General features: G+C 33.3%; 1 protein-coding gene across 1 annotated transcript in view; it reads right to left on the bottom strand.

Annotated features, from left to right (window-relative positions):
* LOC127849325 (uncharacterized) overlaps positions 1–22,175 on the bottom strand; it is a 60,546-nt gene extending 38,371 nt beyond the window's left edge. Inside the window, exons 1-11 of the mRNA XM_052382044.1 lie at positions 21,269–22,175; positions 13,096–13,248; positions 9,406–9,750; positions 8,065–8,170; positions 6,967–7,035; positions 5,975–6,130; positions 5,637–5,861; positions 3,837–3,986; positions 2,187–2,282; positions 1,265–1,606; positions 827–867 (exon numbers count right to left, since the gene is read on the bottom strand). Coding sequence (XP_052238004.1) covers positions 827–867; positions 1,265–1,606; positions 2,187–2,282; positions 3,837–3,986; positions 5,637–5,861; positions 5,975–6,130; positions 6,967–7,035; positions 8,065–8,170; positions 9,406–9,750; positions 13,096–13,248; positions 21,269–21,808 — 2,223 coding nt within the window. The 5' untranslated portion in view covers positions 21,809–22,175. The remainder of the gene's footprint in view (positions 1–826; positions 868–1,264; positions 1,607–2,186; positions 2,283–3,836; positions 3,987–5,636; positions 5,862–5,974; positions 6,131–6,966; positions 7,036–8,064; positions 8,171–9,405; positions 9,751–13,095; positions 13,249–21,268) is intronic.
* Between the last annotated feature and the right edge of the window lie 3,147 nt (positions 22,176–25,322).

Here is a 25,322-nt window from a genome sequence, read left to right as displayed (position 1 = left end):
CTTTTCACGCATTCTGATTATCAGAAAGTTATTCATTTGTTATTGTTTCTATTGCGCATTTGAGGTTGAGTAAAATTCAGTTACGTTTACATGCTCGACAATAATCGGCCGTTAAAACAACAGATATAACAGGATTACATTATATTTAGTTCAAGCTTCGATTACACAAACATTATCAGTAAGAGGTTTTTGAGGTGTTAATACGAGTTTTAAGACAATGATCAATTTGTGCTCCGTTGAGGTTATACAAAACAATTTCAACAACCACTTGACAAAAGGTATTTTTCGGCTACTTAATTAAATACCTGATAGTCATATTATGTGCAAGGCATATTGGAATGATAATTAAAGTGCAAATAGCCTTACTACAAGTTTAAGTATTTTAAAATTGGTAAAAATGAAATTTAAAAACATGTGAAATGTTGAAAAGATTACGTTGCAAATAGGAGAACAAAAATAAGAAAACTACTTTGTTGACAATATGGTTATTATTGAAGTATATACAAAGCGAAAATTAAGAGATAGGGCATGAGACTTTTGGAAATTGTTATCTTTTATTTACATAAGAGACGAATATTGTCAAACTGTAATCGCACCGTTTGTTTTCTTTGCAAAATTTTAGTTCTTTTATCGAAAACAATCATCAATTATAGATATTTAGAACAATTTATTTTTAACAAATGACTTTTTTAAACTCCAACAGTTAAAAATGAAAAAGAAATGATAACGGATAATAAAATACTAAATATACAGAGGAACTAATGCAACCTTTTTATTGCGCGCGTGCTTTATCAATTACAGTATACACTTCAAATGGATAACTTACGCTGGTTCGCAGCTGCTTCTCTTCGTCTTGTTCCACGACGTCTTAAAATGAAAGGCAATAACATAAGTTAAGACGAACCGTTAAAGAAACATTAATACTCAAAATCAACGAATAGTTCGCAAAATAATTCGTAAAATGAGGTTACCCCATAAAAATATCAGTGTTCCTTATAGAAATAGCCAACATTTCAACGCAAGATATGGTATGGTTATATAAGATTTATTTTTATTTTTGTGGAACAATGTATTCAATTTATATTTCCCACAATGATATCTTTTCATACGACACACAAACACTAACTTGGTACGTAAACACGTGTTGAATAGTGTCGCGCGAAAAAAGAAAGCATTTTGTTTCTTGTTAAATCTATGTTACCAAACCACATCTAGCGTTGAAATTTTGGGAACATTTTAATATTTTCATGTGTAGATCTCTTACCTGACACTTCTACACAGTGCTCGCGCATATAATTGCTGATTTGGGCGGTTGAAGATTGTACTTCTTTAGCATAGTCATCGTTATCAGATACTGTTAAAGACACTCCCCGCGAATTACTGATTATTTCGGCGTTTGCAGATTGCAATTTCTCAGTATTTTCATCCTCTTCAGACATTGCATATGACACATCCCGCAAATTACTTAGGATTTCGGAAGTGGCAGATTGTAATTCCTCTGTATCTTCATCATTGTCAGAGTCTATAATTGACACTTCCTGCAAATCTCTGATGAGACCAGTGGTTGCAGATTGCATTCCTGCTGTCTCTTCATCCTTATCAGAGTCTGTAACCGACAAATTAACATTATATGATATGTATAAGCGGCACATACAAATGATTCTCATAACATATCAAACATACTAGTTATCTCAACCTTTGGTCTTTCAATTGCATTTGCTTTGTTTTTATGTATTTAACTTTTTATTGATGTAGCTGAGATAAAACATTTATTTCAGTACTTCCCGTTTTGGATGGGAATTAGTAAGGACGCATGTATTCATCTTTATAAAATAGCACCTTCTGTTATATGAATATTTACAATGACCATTAGAAATACCAACAACTATTTATGAAAACAAAACATATTAGCAATCGCGCGATAGACTTTGCGATATTAAACATAGAGGGAATGCATAGATAGCAATGTGTCAGATAAAAAAAATGAATTAAATGTCGCAGCAAACTTAATTTTCACACGCCGCATTGTCATGAATTTTAACAATCATAATTTTAAAAGACGCTTGTCGCATCGTCATGTTTTTGTCATGTTAGCCAAAAAAAGATTATGTGTCTTATTGCTAATAAATAGAATACTCTGATATCAATTCTCAATAGATAAAATGTTGTATACAAAGTGCACGAACCTTTGTCAGCGGAAACGTCTCGACCCATATCAATGCAAAAATGGCTACTCTTAGAGCTGACCGACTGATCATTTTCTTGAAAATCATAATTTTCCTCTGAAATAGAATTAGCGGTAAGTTGTAGTTGCAGAAAATGAAAAAAAGACATAATACCTAGAATATTTATTTTAAAATAACATGGTCAGAAGACTAAAAAACGAACAGGAAACATTGTTTAAAGTACCCAATCATTATCAAACTATATTGCCTTTCCTTTCTAAACCTTATACTTAACGTGATTTAAACAATTCACTAAATGTTAAATCGTAACAATTAAAATCAGTTTGTTATTTTAGAAATTCACGCAGTCTTTTGTTTGGTATAAATATGTCAAAGTTGGTTCGCTTTTCGAGGTTTATGAGTAAAAAAGGTCATCAAACATAAACTTTATCTGATGTATTAAGTTATTTCAAAAATAAAATTATCTTCATGAACAGCGCAAAATTTTACCCACGATTTTATTTATTTGTTTGTTGGTCTTTTTTAAAAAGTGATGTGTTTCTGTATATATTTATTTCCAAATTTGTATTTGTAAACTTTACTTTTAATCTGTCATTTAATATTCACTTTTTGAAACGGTTTCATAGGATTAATTATACATTATTACATGCTTAATGTGCCTGTCAATCGACAATAATTCAATTTATGCTTAAGTAACATAAGTTCTTATGAAAAACGGCTATTATAATAGAAACCATGCAGTTAATACGCACCAAGTATTTATTATTTTACCGATATAAATGTTATCCGTTTATTAATAACGGTCAATTAACATCATCATGTTGTTCCCTTTTATAAATTGCTGTGGACTAAGACGTTATACATTGTTTATAAGCGTGAGCACTATTATAGAGAAAGAATATTTAACATGTCTATTCTTAAAAAAACAATACTATTAAAATTTATGAACATGCTTTGTTCTTCAAGCAATAGTTGTGCTGTATTATAAGGTATAATAAGTAAATATACTTATATTTGCACTTGATATAAACTTGTATACATGAGCGTTATTATAATGTTTAGTAGTCTGCCAATATGACGCATGGATACGCTAAGTATAAATAAATTGCGTGTATTTGATTCACATATCGTCAAGCTGAACTCAATGCTGCACTCGGACAACGAAACCTTCAGTCGAGTTGTCAATCACATCATCTTGAATGTATTTTTAAATGATTTAAGTAATAGCATTTTGAAGAGTGATTCCGTTAGTGCGTGCCCTATACTTTATGATATTTCTAAAAGTAAATAACGAATCACGCTAAGCTTATTGAAATAGTCAATTAGTTTAGTTTTAAATAAACATGTATAAGTGTGCTTGGGTCTACTGATGCATTTCATTTGTCTAATTAAAGAGACTAATGTGCATTGGTCGAATACAGTAAATTATGCTTCATATTTATGCTCAGCAAAGATTACACTCAATGAAATTTTCGAAATAAGCAAAACACCGAATTACATTTTACGCAAAGTGAACATGATTGTGAGTTAAATATCATTCTTCTGCAACAATATGAAATATCATATTGCATTTTTGTTTTCTTTATTAAAAAGAGACTGTATTGATATAAATATCTTAAGGGATACAAGTTTTTTTTATACATATTGTACCTGGTATCTGAGAAGCAGGCGCTCGGGATTTTTCATGTTCAAGCACAAGCCCCAACACGTCATTCCATTTAATTTGCGTTGGATCGCTGTCGCTCTCACTTTTGACGAAGTTGGGAAACTTTGAAATCAGTTTTGGGTATAGTTGTTTGACTGTAACAATAAACTTGTATATGTATCCTTTTTTCATAAAATCCTCGGCACAATATGGTGTAAGCATACAACGTCAACATCAATCAAGTTATAATTAGTTGACAATGATGTATAAGATACAGGTCTAAAGTAAAATTTCATGCGGAAAATACTTCTTCACGGTGCATATGATCATCGTATAATGACTGCGTAAACTTGACGAAACTTTCTTACTGACAGGAAAGACACTGTATAGTTAAAAAAGGCTTCATGTAATGACCTATTTTCTTCCAAAATTGTCACAGCAGAGGTAGGGTTATTTATATCTAAAATGTATGTCTCTTTATAGTGCCTATCTTAAAACGCTGCGCATGTATAAGCGTAGTTATTCACCAGCACATAACAGTTCATTAAAAACTGTTTTAGTATAGATGCAAATATTTTTGCAAAGTGATTTTTCTAGGCGATGATATACATGTTTACAGTACGTCAATAATTTTAATAATCTATTCAAGACAATATGTTTCCCTTACAAAATTTCTAACGATCTTGATTACCCACGAACGCACTCGTTTTATATTTAGGTTTGTTGTAAACATTGTACATAAAATATTAATATTATACGTGACTGATGTATGCACCGTATATTGCTAAATGTTGACGTAGCATACTGAAAACACTTTTCTTATGTGGTTGTATTCCTGTTTATCGTATTGTTTTTGCGAACTGGGCAATTTCCTACGTTCGACATACAAGTATGTAACACCTATATGATTTTTATTTCACAAACTTAATATGCAATCGTATAGTGATTTTACTTTATGCTTTAATTATACATGTATATAGATTTACTTTGCGGTATGACGATAAAAGCTCACGAATAAGGTGGAAGTAATACGTTGTCAATTTGATTATTTAACATAGAAAATATTAGGTCTGTACACCACCGAAAAAAACAACTACTACCTTGCTTTGACTGTATTAAGGTATAATTCATAAAATTTCAATTTGAATGTCTCCATTTTAGAGGTTAGCAGATATTTCAATAAATTAATAACAATAAACCAGCATCTGAACTTGTTTGACTGGCCATTTTTTGTGCGTTTTACCGACAACTGAAATATGAACTTTGCAAACAATAAACTAATTAACTTGCATCACACGTAACGAAATACTATAACTACTAAAATAATCAAACTTATTTACTAACAATTGGAATTGTTCTACAAGGTATCTATTGCATGTGTTCTCTACAGTAGCGTGTATAACAAAACCATATCCGTTCTATATGTATGGATCAACAATTAAATGAAGTTGTATGAATTGATCGCTTGCGGATCTTGGTAACAAATCTGAGTTCATTGGTGTTCATTTGAGTCTGAGTCTGATGCATCTTTCATTAAGACGAATCCGATAAAATAGCATTTGCGGTAGTGCTAATATTTCGAAACAAATATTTCCTAGCAAACTAAAAGCATGCAGTATACGGTGTCAATTTTTTTTCCATGAGTTAAGTATACGATGCCATCAAGATAATTTAAGGGTTAAATGAAATTATTACACGTATATTGTTTATTTAGCGTATTATATTCATGTATGCTTTCGGATTTTCCTATTATCATAGTATCAATTCAATTTGGAAGACACACAATGATTGAAAAATAATAATACCAATTGCTTCCACGGATTCAACGAAGTCTGTTTCGTACATGTTGACCGCTATTTTAAGGTTTTCGAAACCGTCTTTACTTTTGAGGTGATTTTGTAATGGCCAAAAGAATTTTGCCATTCTTCCATCTATGCACTTTTCGCAAAGTTTGATCCAGTTGGGTATCGATGTGCATCGAAAACAAATCTCCACGCTGCCATCCTGTACACTGTCAACTTTAATTCCCTCTACAATAAATGTAATGAGTGTTAGAGTAATATAATTGTAATATTTATATGAATGTATTCAACATTTATATATCATTAAAATGATTCTTTTCGTCACATAGCATTTGACGTACCTTTTTCTAATTCGCCTTCAGTAACAGACAGACAATGTCCTATTTCATCAGAAGCGTTTAGTCCTGGATTGGTTTTGAAGCTTTTCCAAAGTTGTACAATCTCGTGTAACAACTCTGCTTTGTTTGGTATTCCATTTATATCTAATACGATTTTCCCTGAAACACATCATTTCGTTATAAGACGAGATTAGATCCTTAAATTTCATGTACGAAAAATATAATTCATGGGTATTGTTGCAAACGCAAATACATTGCACATGAAAGACAATTTTCTTTTTATTTATATATATCTGTATAATAAACTAAAGCGTATAACCCATATGCTCGTGGTAATTACATTCAATTGATGATGACAACTTTGTACCGGTAAATGAAATGTTTCTGTTTAAGATAAAAAAATCACGTTCTCTAGCTTTTTTATTTTCATATTAAACACATTTCCAATTTTGTCAGTAAATTAACTTCCGATTTCATGTGTTAAAATAACGTCAAAAGCGTCTATAGCATGGTGTTTTATTAAACAATAATAAAATGTCCTATATGAAATAATGCTAAACCCGAGCTTTCCAAAACGTAATTTTAAGTAATGCAAGAATGTATTTATTTATTGTAGCAACATTGGGAGACATCGAGCATTGACTTTTAAATAAGAACAGTAAGAACGAATATGTATTATATGTCACAACATTGGATATTTGAATTGCTTTGCTGCAAGTATTAGCGTATTTTACGTACGTCAGAATGATGCCCGTAACTCTTACTATCGGAACATCTCAATTAGTCTATACAGTGTGAGAAGTTAATGAACATTTAATATTTGTAAAGGAAATCCCTTAAATTTGCACGTTCGTTTTCTAGATGAATCTGCTTAAATAAATTCATCACACATATAATTTCTATAACTGATTTTTATTTCATTAATTTCAGTCATACGTATTGGCCATCTAAGGTGTATTGCATCTAAGTAAACTATTTAAACCGATATTATGTACCTTGAATATTCGCCGTGTCTTGGATAAGTTGGTACATCTTTTCTACCGTCAGAAGAATTGTGTTTATTTCTGAAAGAAAACAAGAAGAGCAAATACATAGTTTTTAACAAAATCTTAATGAACTGTATTGTTTACTACAATATTTTGTTGAAACTAAGCAATTTATCAAAAGATTTTCCAATTGTTGAGTGCATTTGTAGGTCGTATTCACCACACCTAGCTACATTTAAACTAGTCCACTATTGATTGATAGTTTAAAGAGTTCAATTGTCTAACTTTATATAACACAGTTGATAAATGAGTAGTGATTCATGGATAGCACTCTAAACGTGCTGAAATGACGATTACCAACGTGTGAACGATTTTCTTACATATCGAGTATATAAGCAATAAATTGTTTATAAAACCTCATGTAACATCGAGGTAGTCACGAGGTATACTACACACGCGTGCGCACACTTCAATCGGTTGCTTGAATTAGAAAATCTTGCGGACATTTTTTTTATCATGGAAACCGGTAAACTACTTAAATTTTAAATGGAATATTAATAGTTACAGGTGGAATCGACAAAATGAACTTGTTCTACTGTAAAAAATATTCATTGAAACTGATGATTGTGTACACATATTAAAAATCAGATTTAAATAAGTTATCGACATTGAGGCTTAATACTTATATAATCTTAAAACGTATGCTCTTTCAAATCGACCAACATCAACACCTTACCCTTGTCGATACAAACACTCAATATTTTAAATAGGACAAAGATAATTTAAAAAAAAAACATGTGCTTGTTATGTTAAAACATTAAACGTCGCAACTCTCGTCGAAATGACGAACATTTTTAGACCATTACAATGAATGGTTAAGTTAAATTTGTATCCTAAAGGTATTTACCGCCAATAACATACCAAATTTAGTATAAACAATAGTCAACCAATATCCATGTTGTAGTGAAAACAGAAACTATTACTAAATCTAGAAGAAACAACATAATTATACTAAAAGTACCCTATAGACAGGCATACAGAAAAAAAGAAAGACAAAAGAATCATCCTTTAGGTTTTGAAAATATAAAAACTACACGCTTATTTTACCAGGTTGAATTTCACTTATCATTCGGTAGTTCTTGATCACAATTCGTTCAATACCCATCGAAATTGTTTCGATACCAAGGATTATTTCTGTTTGCGTCACAAGTTCCTGAAAGAATTGGAACATCTTTACCTGATTCGAGTCAATAATATAAAATGTGGCATTGTACCAAATATTCCATACACGTCAAGCAGTTCAACTTCGGCGTAATGTTTGACATAAGCGACAACGCAAGACTGAGTTTTCCTTAACATGTGCTTCGTAAATTTCATATCATTAAATATCATAAAATAATGCTTTTTTATGTGCAGATAAATCAGGAACGGCAAAATCGTGAGTGGTATGAGAATTTCATGAGTGACAAACTATCTCGTTAAATCAAAAACCGGAAGACCAAAACGCTATGAAAGTGTTTCCGCATGTGTTTAAATACCGAAATGTTGAACGAATGTTTGAAAGAGCTTATATAACACAGTTTTATATATTTCCATGCAATAATTGAAGAAAACGTATAGTTCAATTAACATTAAGTATCGATTCTCTGCGATACAATCAATTTTAGGTAGCGATTGAGCATATAACTTCCACATTACATAAACTTACGAAAATGGTTTTGTTTGCACCAGTTATCTCACATTTTTATGTTACAAACACTGTCCAGATACATCGAATTTTGCGTAGCATATGTTACGCATTCATTTGATGATCGTTTGCGCAATTTTCTTCATTGTATACATGGACGAAATGAAGAATTCTTCATAAAATAAATACATGTATATTGGTAAGAAAAAACGACGATTGAAGTTGATCTGTTCATGAAAGGCATTGCACTGTTGAGAATCGGTCGAGAAAATAAACACAGGCACATTTAACTTGGAGGACAGTGTTTATATGTTAAACGTTGTTCACAAAATCAAATACATTAGTAAATGAACATTTTTTTATGTCTCAAAGTTCGTAAAGAGTTTTTTTATTTAATTTCATTTTTATTAGACAACCCATGACATTGAAACGTTTCGACCGAAATTTGAAACTGGATTTCTCAATTCAAACATAATTCATCTGAATTTGATAATTTTAAACTTTGTAATGCCTTTCAATAATTTATTAAAACAAATGATATTTACTATGATTTATTATGCTATACATTAAGTTACGTATATATTTCTTTAATAAGGAAATAAGCATGTACTTAACAAAAATACGAACCCCTGTTTAAGTTAAAAAAAGTAATATGTAAGTTGCATCGCGTACATTGAACCGTGACGCGTACGTCTGGCCGATTTACTATACGTATTTTTTTAATTGTCATACTGAAATCACCTAAAAGTATATAAGCTCACCCGCTGAAGGTTTTTAAAGCACGTTGTATGTTGATCGATTGCAGACGTGATAGTTTTCAAATCATTTGAATGTTGAAGCAAAACCTCTGCGGTCTTGTTATGTTCCTCTTTGACGCTTTTCATGTGACACTTGATTTTCGTCAAATGATCCGTAATGCATTTCATATGCTTGTCCTGAACAACTGCAAAAGCGGCTATTCGATGTTTTATTGCTGTTGTATTCTCAGCTATATTTGTGTTTTCTTCATGTAGAGTCTTAGACTCCTCAATTAAAGCATTTAATGCATCCTTACGTGCTATCATTTCTTGAGTCGCATCTATTTCAAAGTTGTTGTCTGTCTCCAACTGAAATATGTGTAAGTAAGTAAGTGTTTATTTACAAAATATTAAAATATTTGCTAAAATCCTCCATTTAAATACGTAAATTTGATGAAAACTAACCAAAACGTTTTTCACACTGTCGTATTCCGAGCAAATAAATATAAAACCAGATCGCCCATACGATTGCGTTTATAAACAACATGCCAGGATCATGACAAGCTAATAATTATTACAAGCAATTTTTTGGCACCATTGAGCAACTAACTGTAATATGATTGTATTTCGCACTAAGGAATATCATCACTAAATGCAATTTTAAATAAGATATTCATAAACAAATGTTCTGGTTATTGCTCTTTGCATACTTTAATATAACTTGTTTTGTGTGTAAATAATAATTTTGGCAATATAGAAGATAAGAAGATAAAACAATTAATTTAGTAATAAACGGCTTTGAAAAGAAGTGCAAAGTAAAAGAACCATGACTCATAGTGTTTTTTTGTATTTTTATGCATTCATAAAGTCCGTTATAATGGAGGATATTAAAATACAGCTTTATAAATCTTCCGGGAATATTGTGTGTAAGTGCAGAGCACAAAAACTTTAACTTTCTTATCAGTGTTTTGTGAGTTGTTGTCATTTGTTTATGTATTGTGCAGTGTCCTCTAAGATGGCGTAATCTATATTTCCATACCATGACTGAATGTAGTATTGTTGCGAGTTAGATCATAACTAGACTTTGAGAGGAAGAACAGAGTACAAGAACCATTGTTCTTTGGATTTTTATTGGGTGTTTGTCATTTGTTTAATTCTTAAAGGCACAACTATTAAATTGAGTGAAATGAAATATGCGCAAATCATTCGTGAACATATACATTTCTGTTGTTCAATATATAAATATATTTTGTCTTTGTGTGTCCTTATTTTGTAGTCAGGGACACAATGTTGGGTGAAAAATTACTTTAAGGTCATTATGCACTTACCGTCATATCACCTGTATGCCTCTTTTACGCATATGCCCATTATAAAATAACAATAAATACACAAGTATAAATAAATATACTTGCTAAGGTAACAAATGACTGACTGACTGACTTTCTGACTTACTGACTGTCCGACTGACTGACTGACTGACTCACTCACTCACTCACTGTAAAACTTACTGACTGACTCTCTGACTGACTCACTGACTGACTCACTGACTGACTCACTGACTGACTCATCGACTGATTCACTGACTGACTTATCGACTCACTCTGACTTACTGACTAACTGACTGACTGACTCACTGACTCACTGACTGATTCACTGACTGACTCACTGACTGACTCTGACTTACTGACTCACTGACTCACTGACTGACTGACTGACTGACTGACTCACTCACTCACTCACTCACTCACTCACTTACTCACTCACTCACTCACTCACTCACTCACTCACTCACCCACTCACTCACTCACTCACTCACTCACTTAATCACTGCTGACTGACTGACTTATGTCTGACTGATTGACTGACTGACTGACTCACTCACTCACTCACTCACTGACAGACTGACTAACAGACTGACTGACTGACTGACTAACTGACTGACTGACTGACTGACTGACTGACTGACTGACTGACTGACTGACTGACTGACTGACTGACTGACTGACTGACTGACTGACTGACTGACTGACTGACAGACTGACACACTCACTCACTTACTCACATACTGACTCATTAACTGACTGACTGTATAACTTACTGACTGACTCACTGACTGACTGACTGACTGACGCACTGACTGACTCACTGACTTATTCACTAACTGACTCACTGACTGACGCACTGACTGATTCACTGACTGACTGACTCACTCACACACTCACTTACTCACTCACTCACTCACTCACTCACCGACTAACTGCCTTACTGACTGACTGACTGACTGACTGACTAATTTCTGACTGTCTGACTCGCTAACTCACTCACTCACTCACTGACTGACTCACTGACTTACTCACTTACCGACTCATTCACTGATTCACTTACTGACTTACTGACTGACTCACTGACTTAATCACTATTTGACTCACTGACTGACTCAATGACTGACTCACTGACTGACTCACTCACTCACTCACTCACGCACTGACTGACTGACTGACTGACTGACTGACTGACTGACTGACTGACTGACTGACTGACTGACTGACTGACTGACTGACTGACTGACTGACTGACTGACTGACTGACTGACTGACTGACTGACTGACTGACTGACTGACTGACTGACTGACTGACTGACTGACTGACTGACTGACTGACTGACTGACTGACTGACTGACTGACTGACTGACTGACTGACTGACTGACTGACTGACTGACTGACTGACTGACTCACTCACTCACTCACTCACTAACTCACTCACTAACTCACTCACTGACTTACAAACTGACTAACTGACTGACTTACTGACTGACTCACTGACTGACTAACTGACTGACTCACTGACTGACTCACTGACTGACTCACTGACTGACTCCCTGTCTGACTCAAGCAATCACTGACTAACTTACTTACTTAATATCTTTCTTACTTACTAACTTACTTACCAACGTACTAACTCACTTGCTAACCCACGTACTTACTCACATACTACTAACACAAAATATTGATATCAATTTGTTCTTAAGTATAAGTATAGAGCATCCAAGAGAACTGCAATCGCTGCAGTAGGAATTTCATACATATTGTTGCACAATATAAGATACTCTCTGATTATACTCCTTTAATTGACGTTTCGGCATAATGCCTTTATCAAAACAAAGGAATTTATATGTTAATTACATTTTTACATCTTAAAATGTCACCGATATTCATATCTCGTCTGTATTTACAGTTAATTTATGATAACAAGATTAGGTAAATTATATATAAATATGATGATGTATTGTTTTATTACAAAATATCAATTTATTAAATATATCAAGCACACATTTGACATAAGATTGAGATATGTAAGTATTTAAAGTCATTTCATTTTTGGCGAAATTTTACAATTTTTGGCGCCGTTTTACATAACGTCATTTATGACGCCATCATGTACAACGTCATTTGACGTTCAAAAACATTTTCTTTGTTATGTATATTGTGCAGTCAAAAGATGTAAAAATGTAGTTAACATATAAATTCCATTGTTTTGATAAAGGCATTAAGCCGAAACGTCAAGTAAAGGAGTATAATCAGAGAGTTATAATAATTTAATATCCCTCAGGATAATTCAACTGAGCCAATATAAGATAGTTTTATAGTTTTATATTCAATATTCATATATAATATATAAAAGACAAAAGTAATACAGCAACTTGCATACATACCTTTGTCAGCGTATCCAAAAACTTTTGGGTGTCTGTTTTGGTGAACACCGATAATCGCAGCGCATCACGCATGTGGGCAATGTATTCTTTCAATTCATCGTCGGATATATCCATCTTACCGGAATGATATATCTCGTTGCGATCAGCTCGAACCTGTAACATTATAATACAATTTTCAGATTAATAAAAAAATTATAAAATAACATTCAACAGTGTGGTTTCCAGGAGGGCCTTGGCCCTCTGATGACGTCATTCACGTTACGTGAAAGTGTTTATTTTGCACGTGAACATGGATCAAAGCTATACGTGTGCTACTTGGATGGGATATAAGCGTTCGATAAAGTGTGGTATGACGGCCTCTTTTACAAGCTCCAAACATAATTAGACGACACTTCACTGCTCGCATTCATGGAGTTATACTCGAACATGACTAGCTGTGTGAAAAATCGTGGCCATACATCGAAATGGTTCCCTGTTCGTCAGGGAACCCGCCAAGGCGGGAAAAGCTCACCGAACTGCTATCTAGTGTATATACATTAATCAATGCTCTTGAACATTCTGGTCTAGGTTTCTGTTTGTACGGAATTAATATGAACAGTCCTACAGTAGCAGACGACATAATTCTTATTGCATTTTCAAAGCACGCACTTGATGGTATGATGAAAATAATTATGCTATGACTATTCGTGTAAATGTCGCTTTGAATACAATCCATCAAAATGTGCAGTTATAGTTTTCAACGAACAGCTATGCAGTCAACCTGAACGTATTTGGACACTCTGATGTGAAACTATACAGGAAGCAGAATCGTACAAACATCTTGGACTGAAATGTGACCGTAACATGTCGAGCGGTGCACTGATGTGTGAAGCTTCGTCGAAGATTACAGTACTCCAATTCTATTCTTCATTGCGGATTTAATCCTTCTGAACTCAACCCTAAAACATTTCGGAAAATGTATGTTAATGTTGTCTTTCCCAAAGCTTTATAAGGCTCGCCGCTATGGTGCAACTCTTCTAATGGTGACATAAATCAACTTGAAGTATCCCATAGAATATGTGTAAAACAAATTCTTAACGTCTGTAGGAACGCAAACACCGATGTTGCATTGACATGTTTAAACATTGAAACCGCGGAAGAACTGATAGACTTTGAGAAACTTTTTTTTTTCGGCGACTGTGCCGGCTTCCAGTTATATTTTTGGCCAAGAAAGTGTTCATCCATAGACTAGTACAATATTGCTTAGGGTGCGTGAATATACAAGGGCTGATTCCTGACATCTACAGACTTTAAAAAAAAGTACAGCTTGATGCCTACCCTAGAAACGTATCTGGAAAGTGGTGTATTCCACGGAAAGATGGCATGAAAACGGACAATCTAAAACAGTGTTAGAATGACAAACAGACAAAGACGCTCAGAAAAATGCAAATTAAATTACATGTCTCGAGGACTCAAAGCTATTTGAAGCTGATAGACCGCTTACCACCATCGTCATTTCTAAGACTTCACCATCACTCTCTGCGATAAACCATAAGTCAACGAAGATCTTAAGTATGGCGATGTCGAGGCAATTTGCAAGTAAATGTGCAATCTGTAACAAGTTCACCGGCAGTAATGTGAACCATACTCTCTGATTTTGTAAAAAAATCTAAATGGAATAAGCTTATTGTTGGATTGTACAAAGTGACTGGGCACTGCAAATTTATGCAATTTAGGATTCTTCCAGAAATTACAATAAGTAAACATCTAGTGTGTCTTGCATTAACAGTAACTGAAGATGACCTTTTTAGCTATTTCGTTTTACACAAACTCATATGTGATTTGTTTTAACTTGATTATGATACATTCGCTTAAAATCGACTGTTATGTTTCTTTGTAGTTTATGAAACTTACAGGATGATATTGTCAATATAATACATACGTTACTATATATAGTAACACATGTGTACTGTTTTTCATGCCATTATCACCATTGCGGGGTCATTAAAAATATTCGGCCCTAGGGCCGATTATTTATATTCGGCCCTCAGAATGTGTGCGCGTGACGTTCAACTAGAAAAAAATGGCGTCCACATTCATTCTTAGCCATAAAAAAGGAAAGCATCTACTGGTTATTGTTCTACTCACCGAAGTTGTGCAATAACCATGTTTATTTTCGTAAAGTTTAATTTGCTTCCATGACGAGTTAAAATTCTGGACACATTTCTGCATCGCCATCCATCTTTTCCATTTAAAAGCACTGATATAAGCACTATTAAGCAGGCAATTCTTTGTGGATAGACATTCTTTGATTCACTGACAAAGGAACGACTTATTCATCAAAGAAATAACCCTTTTAATTCATCATCGATCTCCTTCAAACAGTTAAAGAACAATTCACTGACACTTTTCTTAAATTTAATCCATCAATTGTTCAACAAAACATCGCGTTATTCGAGTACATTCGACATTTTAACGAAATCGAAATTGCAGTCTCACCAGTTTCATTCCAGTTTTATATCCCAACACTGTTATTCACGTTCATAATATTATAATAATCCATCGTAAACACACACACTAAACGTTCGATGCTTAAAAATATTTAACTGTTAAATTGCCCTCGGGCCGTTATGCTCCCTGCGAACCGATTATCACTGCCCGGCCCGGCTCAGCCGTGTATTATCCTCTTAATATTATGGATAACCAAACTTTAGCTTAAATTTTCGTTTTCGTTTAAGGTAAAGTATATTACGTTATCGATATTAGTGAAATAGAGTGGTAATCGAATACTTGTTGTATATTTACCTACTATTTGGTTTTAGAGAACAAACTTCAAATGAGAACAGCTTTATAAGTTTGCAAATAATACACCAGCTTTCGCTTTCGACTTTGGTATGTGATATTATAAATTTAACTGAAATGACGGCATTAAGAATTTTTGTTTGTATATTTATTCATGTTTACATATTGTGTAAATCATGCCACTCTTTCTATGTTAAACATGCTTTGTGATTATTGTATAACTATGTTGTTTGAATCTTAGATATCGGAGGAAATGAAGAATACGGAATATATATATATATATATATATATATATATATATATATATATATATATATATATATATATATATATATATAATGAAAACATCATGTAGTTTAGAGGGGTCATGAATAACTTCTTTCGATACTGAACGCAAGAAATTAATAATGCGCACGACAGCCTCACCCAAGCCAGACAGATTGCCTACCTCAGCCAAGTGAGCAATACAGGATTCAAAGAAAGCAAGATCCGATCCTTATCGATAAAGCTGAAAGTTAAATATTCAGAGAAAATATATTAAAATTGAACATGAAGAAAAGTACCACCAAGGTGTGGAAACTGACCAAACCTTTAAATGGCCATAGCATTAGGGATCAGAAGATCCAACAGGAAATAGAAGGAAGAACCAATACAGGAAAGGCGGTCGCAAATGATATGACTGAAGCTTATGCAAAAGACAGAAACACCTCAGTACCGAAAGCACTTAAGAAAGTCGCACAGAAAGAAAACAAAATGACCGACAAAAAACAACAAAGCGTATGCAGCGATGTTATAAGAATATGTTTACTCTTTATATGTATTGTTATTTTTCTGCTATAAACACTTCGCTTATAGTTTGTGAGTGTATGCAATCATCCTGGAAATCTTCATACGAGAAAATACATTCGACCGCCCTGAAAAACTAACCAGACTATTATGCTCTGGACAATTACATTTGAGGTTCGTTCCGTTCTTGAAACTCATGAAAATAAGTTTCCCATGAATAATAAGAAAGTAAGGAATAAAGACATCGAAATTGATAATTTATTATACGTTGAGTTGGATAAATCCTCATTTACAAAGTATGGTCTTGACGGTAGAAATCGTTGCCGGACACATTGTTGTATTTTTATTTGTCATGATTTATTTTAAGGTAAATTGATCTCCATTTTTATGTCATTATCTTTTCATGCATGTCGAGGTAAGAGTTGTGCCAAATTATCTATAAGTATGGTTTCGTTATGTATACGATGTAAACAGCAACGGTCAAAGCGTAAAGTTGTATGTCTTTACGAACTCACTTGGTATTAATAATGCTTTAACACAAACTCGATGAAAACAACTGCTTTTGTGTTATTTTACGTAATAAAACAAGAATTTAAACTTAAATTGCGATAAGTTTAGTAAATTACTTTTCGCACCTAACTATGAGTCCTTGTGTTTGCGTCAATTAATTTGAATTGTCGAATTGCTACTGTTACTGAAGCATGACCACAAATGTATGCATCAATGCTATTGGAAGTAAGGGGGTATAGCGACTGCTTCACTAAAAAGAAAATGCTGTGAACAAATGCCGATTGCACGAGTTAACATGGATGTGTGTAGTAATTTTATTCAAAGTTAATGTTTTATATTTTATGTTATTTTATTTTATCTATTTTTTGCCCAAACATCATCCATCGGCCTTGTTAAATTGATAAAATACCAAAATAATTCATAAGGGAGTGGGTGTAGCCTTTTTTCCAATGATGGCTTTTTTGCAGCACTGCATAGCATTTGCAATAACAAAAGTCCATGCCATTTACATGCACTTATAATGGTGATTTTCATTTTCAAACCATTATGAAATTATTAGATTCCAGTCAAGTATGAATCAGAAAAATGGCCATGCTATGTAAACAAATCTGATTGTACGGACGCGTTTATAACTGCTTGAAATAATGCTGGTTTTGATCAATGAATTACTCCGTTCCAACGCCGTTTATCAGATTGTTCTACGCTTCAACACCGTTATTTCGAAGTCGTCGGGACCGTTAAAAAAAACTTCGGATTAACGATAATTCGAAATAAACATTTGACAGAAGACTTCTTTGATTCTGTAAAAAATGAAACGTTGTGAAATTCACATGGTTCGGTTACACGCTTACTGAAAAGCGTAAACTAGTCAGATAGCAATAGATTTCCACTTGTAACAAACGGAGGAATAAAACGATTATTTTACTTGTTTTTATTTTTGTCTTATTACAGAACATATAAAATATAATGAATAGCACAAATTATCAGACATACATGAAATTTTACATTAAACAAAGAAGAACCAATATCGGGACCCGAAAAATACTTCGAAATAATGGTGACTTCGGATTATCGGTGTTCAAAATAACGGTGTTGAAGTGTATATTAATCGGAATTTCAGTATGTAGCGTATCATTTACTTTTGAGCATGAATAATTGGTTGTGCTGATAAACTTTGGGTGATTTGCAGATCTATAAACATTAGCCGGTCACAGCGAAGGTACTGACGTGTTGGCATCTTATGTCAGCTCAGGTTATGATTCGATTCCAGATAACTGATAAGTTCTCCGTATGTATCTTTAAAGAAGGAAAACATAGTGTGGGTCTCAGAGAAGTATTTCTTAGTGATTGTTCACAATATATACTGACAAATACTTAGTTGATATAAACAAACAGTTTTTCGCTCCTTTTATCCTTTTTGTCACGTACATACCACTACTAGCACAGGCGTGACACAGTTAATTTGCGTAGCGTAGCAGGAATCATTGGTCTAGGAATACACTTAGGTGAAAGGGAGAAATTTACTATAATGATAAACACGCAAGCTTTCAGTCAAATATAAACAATAGATTCTGTAGCTGCAGCTTTGTTGACAGCACCTGAAAAGGGCTGGAGGTTATTTCACATTCATGTTTTATCTTCCAATGGCTTTCATTAATGATATTTTGTTTGAATCTAGTAATTTCTGGCTATAAAACGGAAAATGAAATCACCTTTAAATATTACGTGCACTTGCCATATAGTGTGGAAATTTTTAATGTTTCCATTACCTCTATGTTTTTTTATTTCAACAAGATGTGTCTGAATACAAAATATTGCGAAATAATAGTAAACATTGAAATAGGCTCTTCACACTTCAATTTATAAAAATTCCTGTTTTTTTTCCGTAAATAACCCATATGTATGTGTACGGTGATCAGTCATTTAAAACAAAGTGATATCGTTCAAAGTGTGACACCCTTTTCTTACCAACAGAACGAACCTACTCGCGGTGAAAGAGTGTGGAATTCGATATGTCGATTATTTCCATTAGTAGCAATCAATATCAACATCGATAACAACCACACAACTTATGTTCAAACATGTATTCAATGCGTGAATGTATGCGACCATATCATGAAAGAACGACGCGAACTACGAACTTATTCGAAACATACACGTATGTATACATATTTTTTGTTTTGGGTTGTGAAGGAAGATGTATTATGTTAATGGAATAGTGGGGACTTAAATGCATGCCGCCAAAATACTGTCATTAAAGGACATATAATAAACAATACTTGTATCTTGCATAATGCAACAAATAGCATTATAGTGTCTTGTTTCAACATGCCATCGTAATTAGGCTGCATTGTATATACTTATTCATTTATGTAGGTTTGTCAGTAATTCTTCCTATCTTTTAATATTAAAACATCTCCCTTTTAAATAAAGAACTTATTATTAGCAAATCAATAACAATTCTATTGACGACTTAGTTTTGAAGCGGGCATTCAATATATGGTTTTCAGATGCTGAAACACAAGCCAAGATCTTTTGATACTGGCAAATAAGATTTATAATAACATCTTTTGGCGTCTCTGGCATATTCAAATCTCCACTTGAGCGGATATTTAATTGTTTACTCATTATGGGAATCATCACCGTTGATTTGTTCGTATTGTTAAAACATGCGGTTGATTATAAAACGTTTGTTTGGATGAATACATTTGTAAATCATCTATCTTTGAGAAAAAACAGTTAATCTCTTTGCTATTCAACACTTTGAATATTCTTTCGTATAATTATGTATACTATCTTGAGAAATAATCGTTGATTTAGTATGTCGTTCTTTCGGGTATTAGTTTCCTGTCTGTCATAATATATAATCTATTATTATTATGTGTTAATTATGTGAAGTGAAACAAACATACATTATACAATCAGTATCAAATATATCAAGGGAAGTAACTACTACATGGTAGATATATAACATTAGCAAATCGATCAAGGGTTAATCATCTTAATATCATGACTCTGTCTTATCAAAGGAAAGAGTCCTTCAACTTCATTATATGTAAACAACAAGCATTTTATATATCTGATCGAATATTGGATAATATTCAATTAGTTTATATAGCACGTCGTGGCTGCCTTGTATTATAAAAGACACGGAAAGAGGTGCAGTGGTAAACCGTAATGTGTTTATAATAGGTAAAGCATATCAAATTACATGTGAGCGATAAAATACTTCTTTAAACGTACTTACTTACGAGGCACGTTACTTTAAAACTTTGAAACGGATTTATAATTGTCCTGTTTGTTGCAAAAAGCTGGCGAGTGTTTAGGACTATAATATCGTTAAACTTTGTGACGACAAACATTTACCGGCAAATTTCGGCGTCAACAGAAGAGGGGTGGGCATGGCGTCAATTAATGTGTTTCGAAATCATTTTTCAAAGTATCATGATTGTTTTAAATAGTGTGAAAAATCTGAATGGGGATGAAAACCTTTAGAACGTGTGCTCCAAAAAACAACGTGAACGTAAAGTGTTGCGTAAGTAACGTGGTCGGTAAAAAATAAGCGGTTGATATATTAGCGCTACCTGAAGCTAAAAGAGCCGTTGGCTACTAAGATCGCTAATTATCTACATCGATATGAGTGAAGATGCATGTTTAAACACCCACTATGCTTTTTCATTTCTAAATCAGATTTAGCTGGATATTTTAAGTGTGCGGTTGCAACCTAGAAAATACATTTTATCGCCCGTAATTAAGTAAGACGAGCTCAAGATCTGTGTAATTCTCAAACTAAACATGGCCATTTTATCCTATGGAACGTTTTTTTTCAACAAATTATTTATCCGCGATTCCTTTGAACTATCGGCTATCACAACAAGGGTTAGTTTTATTTGCAATTAAATGCAATATTTTAAACCCCCCTCCCCCCACCCACATGCACATACCCCGAAGCCACCGGTGTCCGGTTTTAGAGAAAATCTTCACACATGTAAAGTCGGTGAAAAATGTTCTCATATGCTTAACATGTCTTTCCCTCTAGCTGTAAGAAAATACAGTGTGTGTTTTACTGAATGCTTTTAAAAAGACGTTTAAATACCTGAATAAGTTTATCAATATCTGTCCGAAATAGGTCTTTCAACGCAATGTTGTTTTGGCATATGTGCACAAATGCAGTTATATCTGCTTGCGAAAGATGTTCCTTGTCATTATATCCGGGTATATCAATAAAACACTTCATTTGTTCCCAACCATTTTTATACCATTTTGAGCAGTCCGAATTGTTCCATCTTGGTGCTTTGTTGACATGTTTGTTCAGAATTAAGTCGAATAATACACCACACGAGCCTAAATTTTGGCATATTTTTTTATTCGCAGATGATTTGCAACCGCAATTTATTTTATGTGACTTTATTGGACAGTCATCTTCTGAATGATTTGGTCTCAACTCTTTTAATGAACAGCTGGTGCACGAATAATTAGTTAATTGGCAGAACTGAGTAGTGTATGTCTTATTTCCTGAATACAAGTCACCGCATTTCTCTTCTATAAAAGGAAGCATTCCGTCCCGGACACACCTTAAACCTATACATGCTTTGATCCAATTTTTCAATCCATGATCTTGAATTAGCTCATTCATAATTATTGTTTGTTAAAATGCAGCTTCATAATGGTTGGTTCGGCATTATAAGTTCATATTCAGACTGTCTGTTTAATATGCACTTTAAACCTAATAAGTTAACCTTCTGAATCAAGCGCTTTTCTTTTTTTCCGTTTTACATCCAATTACCTGTTTGATGTTCACTGAGCTGTTCCGAAATCGCATTAAAACTACACTTCGCATTTCCGATAAATACTTCCTTGTTCAAAACCACCCATATAAATTTAAATCATTTCTATCAAAGAAGATTATGGTATCCGTATGTCGTTAAACACGACAAGAAACTAAGAAACTAAAATAATGTCATAATATTGCAATTGAATTTTCATTATTACAGATTGTGTTGTGTTTTGTTCTAAAGGTATGCCCAAATGTTTAATATTCATCCGCTTTGTTAGTTGGCGTTTTTTTTACATTGAATGTTTTCTTTTCTTGACGTCTGATAACATATTTGTTTAAACAAAAAAGTGAATGTTGATTGTCGAATCACTGCTATGTTTAGGGTGCATTGTAAATAAAGCAAACGTCTATTACAATCATTAGGAACTATTTTATATGCGTAGATAGACTTCTATCGTTAATGACGACAATGAGTGAATTAATAATGACACCTGCTTATTCAATAATGAATAGATACCAAGATAGACAATGTTGTGGATATTTACGCCATGTATTGATTACATAATGCGATAATATTCTTTAAATTCACGTGTCTACAATTTTTAACAAAATAGGGTCTCCAGTTTACATAAAAGTAATAAAATGTTGTTTGTTCGCTCTAAACCGGAACCGTTTGTTTGTGTTGTCTGCCCTAAAATCCTAAATAAATCCGTGCCCTATATGCAATCGTCGTATATATGATGGCCATTTTGGATTTTAAAACAATTTCTCTCTTAAATGGGTTTTAATACATGTAATCTGGATCTAGAAACAATCATAACTATGTACATTACTTCACTCTTATGTTCCGCCGATTATAAATTGTGTTTCTACGGGTGTACGAGTGCTAAGGTGAGTTTTGAAAGAATACGGTCTGGCAAAGAGCCTTACTTACATTACACAATATTTCACTGCAAGCGTTTTACAGTGCAAATAATCGTTATACTTGTTATCGGTTAAGCTATTTCGCAACGTTACGCTGAACAAATGAACTGCACTCTACTTGTATTTAAACCGGCAAAATCAATATGTATGTCGCATTCATTGTCTTTAAACAGAAACCCAATACAGGACACACGTCATGTCATTTCAATGCATAAATACTTTATGAAAGCATTAAGAAAGTATAAACGCATGATTTACTCGTTGTAATGATTCCCATATCGAACAAAAAAATGAAAATAATATCGAGTTCATGTCTTAAGTTGTTATAACATTCCTGTTGCTTATGACTTCTACAGTACATTGATTTTTATTTAGTAAAGTACTTTGATGTGAATCGTTTGTCTGAAGGGAAGTAAGCATGAAGATTGCTGCTATTGTATTACAGCTAAAACTTTAACCTTGCTGCAAGCAATATCTCGGTTACTTAATAGTATATCATATTCCTGTTTTGCCGGTTTGTGTGCTTAAGGTTCATGGGGGGGGGGGATAAAATTCATTAAAACTTCGCTTTGGATTTTCTTCATTCAATGTGGTACAATATGGTCAAACTATATATCATTTTAAAGCTTAAGACGGATAGAATAACATAAACACATTTTTGACATTCAATATTGGTGTGCTTTATTCATATTTTGGTTTAAAACCAATACATTTTTACACTAATTTACAAAATCTCAATCTAAAGTTAGGAAGGATATGCACTACCTTAAGTTGAATAAATACAAAGCTATATACATATACAAGGTCAAGTTAGCAACATTTCACAGAAAGTTATTGTCATAAAACAACAAATGAGTTTTAATTCAACTTTCTTTTTTGGATAAATTTCCAAAACAAAGTTCTAAAAATAACTAAAACGTAACTACTTTTTAAAAATCCAGGTATGGTGGATAATAGGTGTCACAATTCTATTTCAAAGGCTTAACAATTTTGTTATTTACCTCTCAACCAAATTGCAAATTTTAAACCATCTCAAATTGAAATAGATTGCAGACGACATATAAAATTGTGAAGGAATATAAAGAAATTGGCAAACCGATTGATTTTATATTTCGATTCCTTCTACCCATTTGAAAGCGTGGCCATCGCTGTGCTCCGTAGAAAAACGTGCAAAACAAATCGGTCGAAACCACGTGCAGTGGTGAGAAAACCGGGTATGTGTATACACATACCTGAGAAAACACATAACTTATTTTGACAGTTTGGTGGCAACTAGTAAAACAACTATTAACATTAATCAGCAAGAGATCGCACTAAATAACAGAAATGACCACGTAGAGATATCATCACTTACCCTATTTCAAATATTGTCCAGCTGAAAAATGTCCCCAAACGTCTTTTTTGGTTTATTTGTATTGTTTTTCTGGAGCCGTGCATCTCACAAAATATCCATCCAACTTCCGTTGTTTTCACTTTCGTTATTAAAAACTCCGTTGAAAAGAATTATTTCTACTTTTAGATTGTTAAAGCGATGTATTATTATATATTATCATTATAATAGTAAACCGTGATGAATTGAACGGAGTTACGTATAGATCTTTCTGTCAGCGAACTATTTTATGCGCAATAATATAAGTAATGTGATTCGACAACGATTGTAAACATTGGTGAAATGCTTCTTACATAGTTATTCTTTTGAGTGTTTATGAGGTATGATCGGTCAGTTTGCAAACATCAACGGAAAAATTACAATCCAATGCATTTGTCATCGTCAACCGTTTGGAATGTCAATTAGGCGATGAGTGAGTTTTTAGCATGTTTCTTTCTATTTTATTAATTTTAAAATGGCTGCCCCCATGGCGATGAAATGACATGTGTTCGAGTTTTGATATTTCTAGATATGTAAACTTTTTTTACTATTTAAGCGTAACTTGCCCTCTTCAATGTCGATATTATTCACTTGTTATATTATTTTCCGCCGAAATACGTGGAATAAACATGATTCAGATTTTTGAAAATAATGTATATTTTATTGTTAAAATCGCTTTGTATTTTGATTGATTTTGTGGATATTATGATACGTTGATGTACAAAATTGGTAGCAGTTTGAAGGAAAACATCCTTTAAAGCATATATGTATACATTTTCAATGTTGCACTCTTCCTTTAGTCAAATTTGAGTTCAATGCTAGGGTTCCAACTATTTTCAAATTGAAGCCTCTACATGAACCTTAACTGCTTCCTTAACACGTGCTTGCTTATACTAGTTTCCGTACGAAATATGTTAGATTTGATCTGTAAGATATGTTAGATTTGAACAACGAAACTCTACAGTGAGCATCATAGGTACTTTGCTTGTTGGCGAATTTGAATAAAAAAAATTGTAATTTGGGCGCATGCGCACCAAAAGAGGCCCGTAATTGGGTACCTTAAACACTGTCTTTTTCACG

Source organism: Dreissena polymorpha, chromosome 10, assembly GCF_020536995.1.
Source record: "Dreissena polymorpha isolate Duluth1 chromosome 10, UMN_Dpol_1.0, whole genome shotgun sequence".
Lineage (NCBI taxonomy): Eukaryota > Metazoa > Mollusca > Bivalvia > Myida > Dreissenidae > Dreissena > Dreissena polymorpha.
This window is presented reverse-complemented; position numbering and strand designations above follow the sequence as displayed.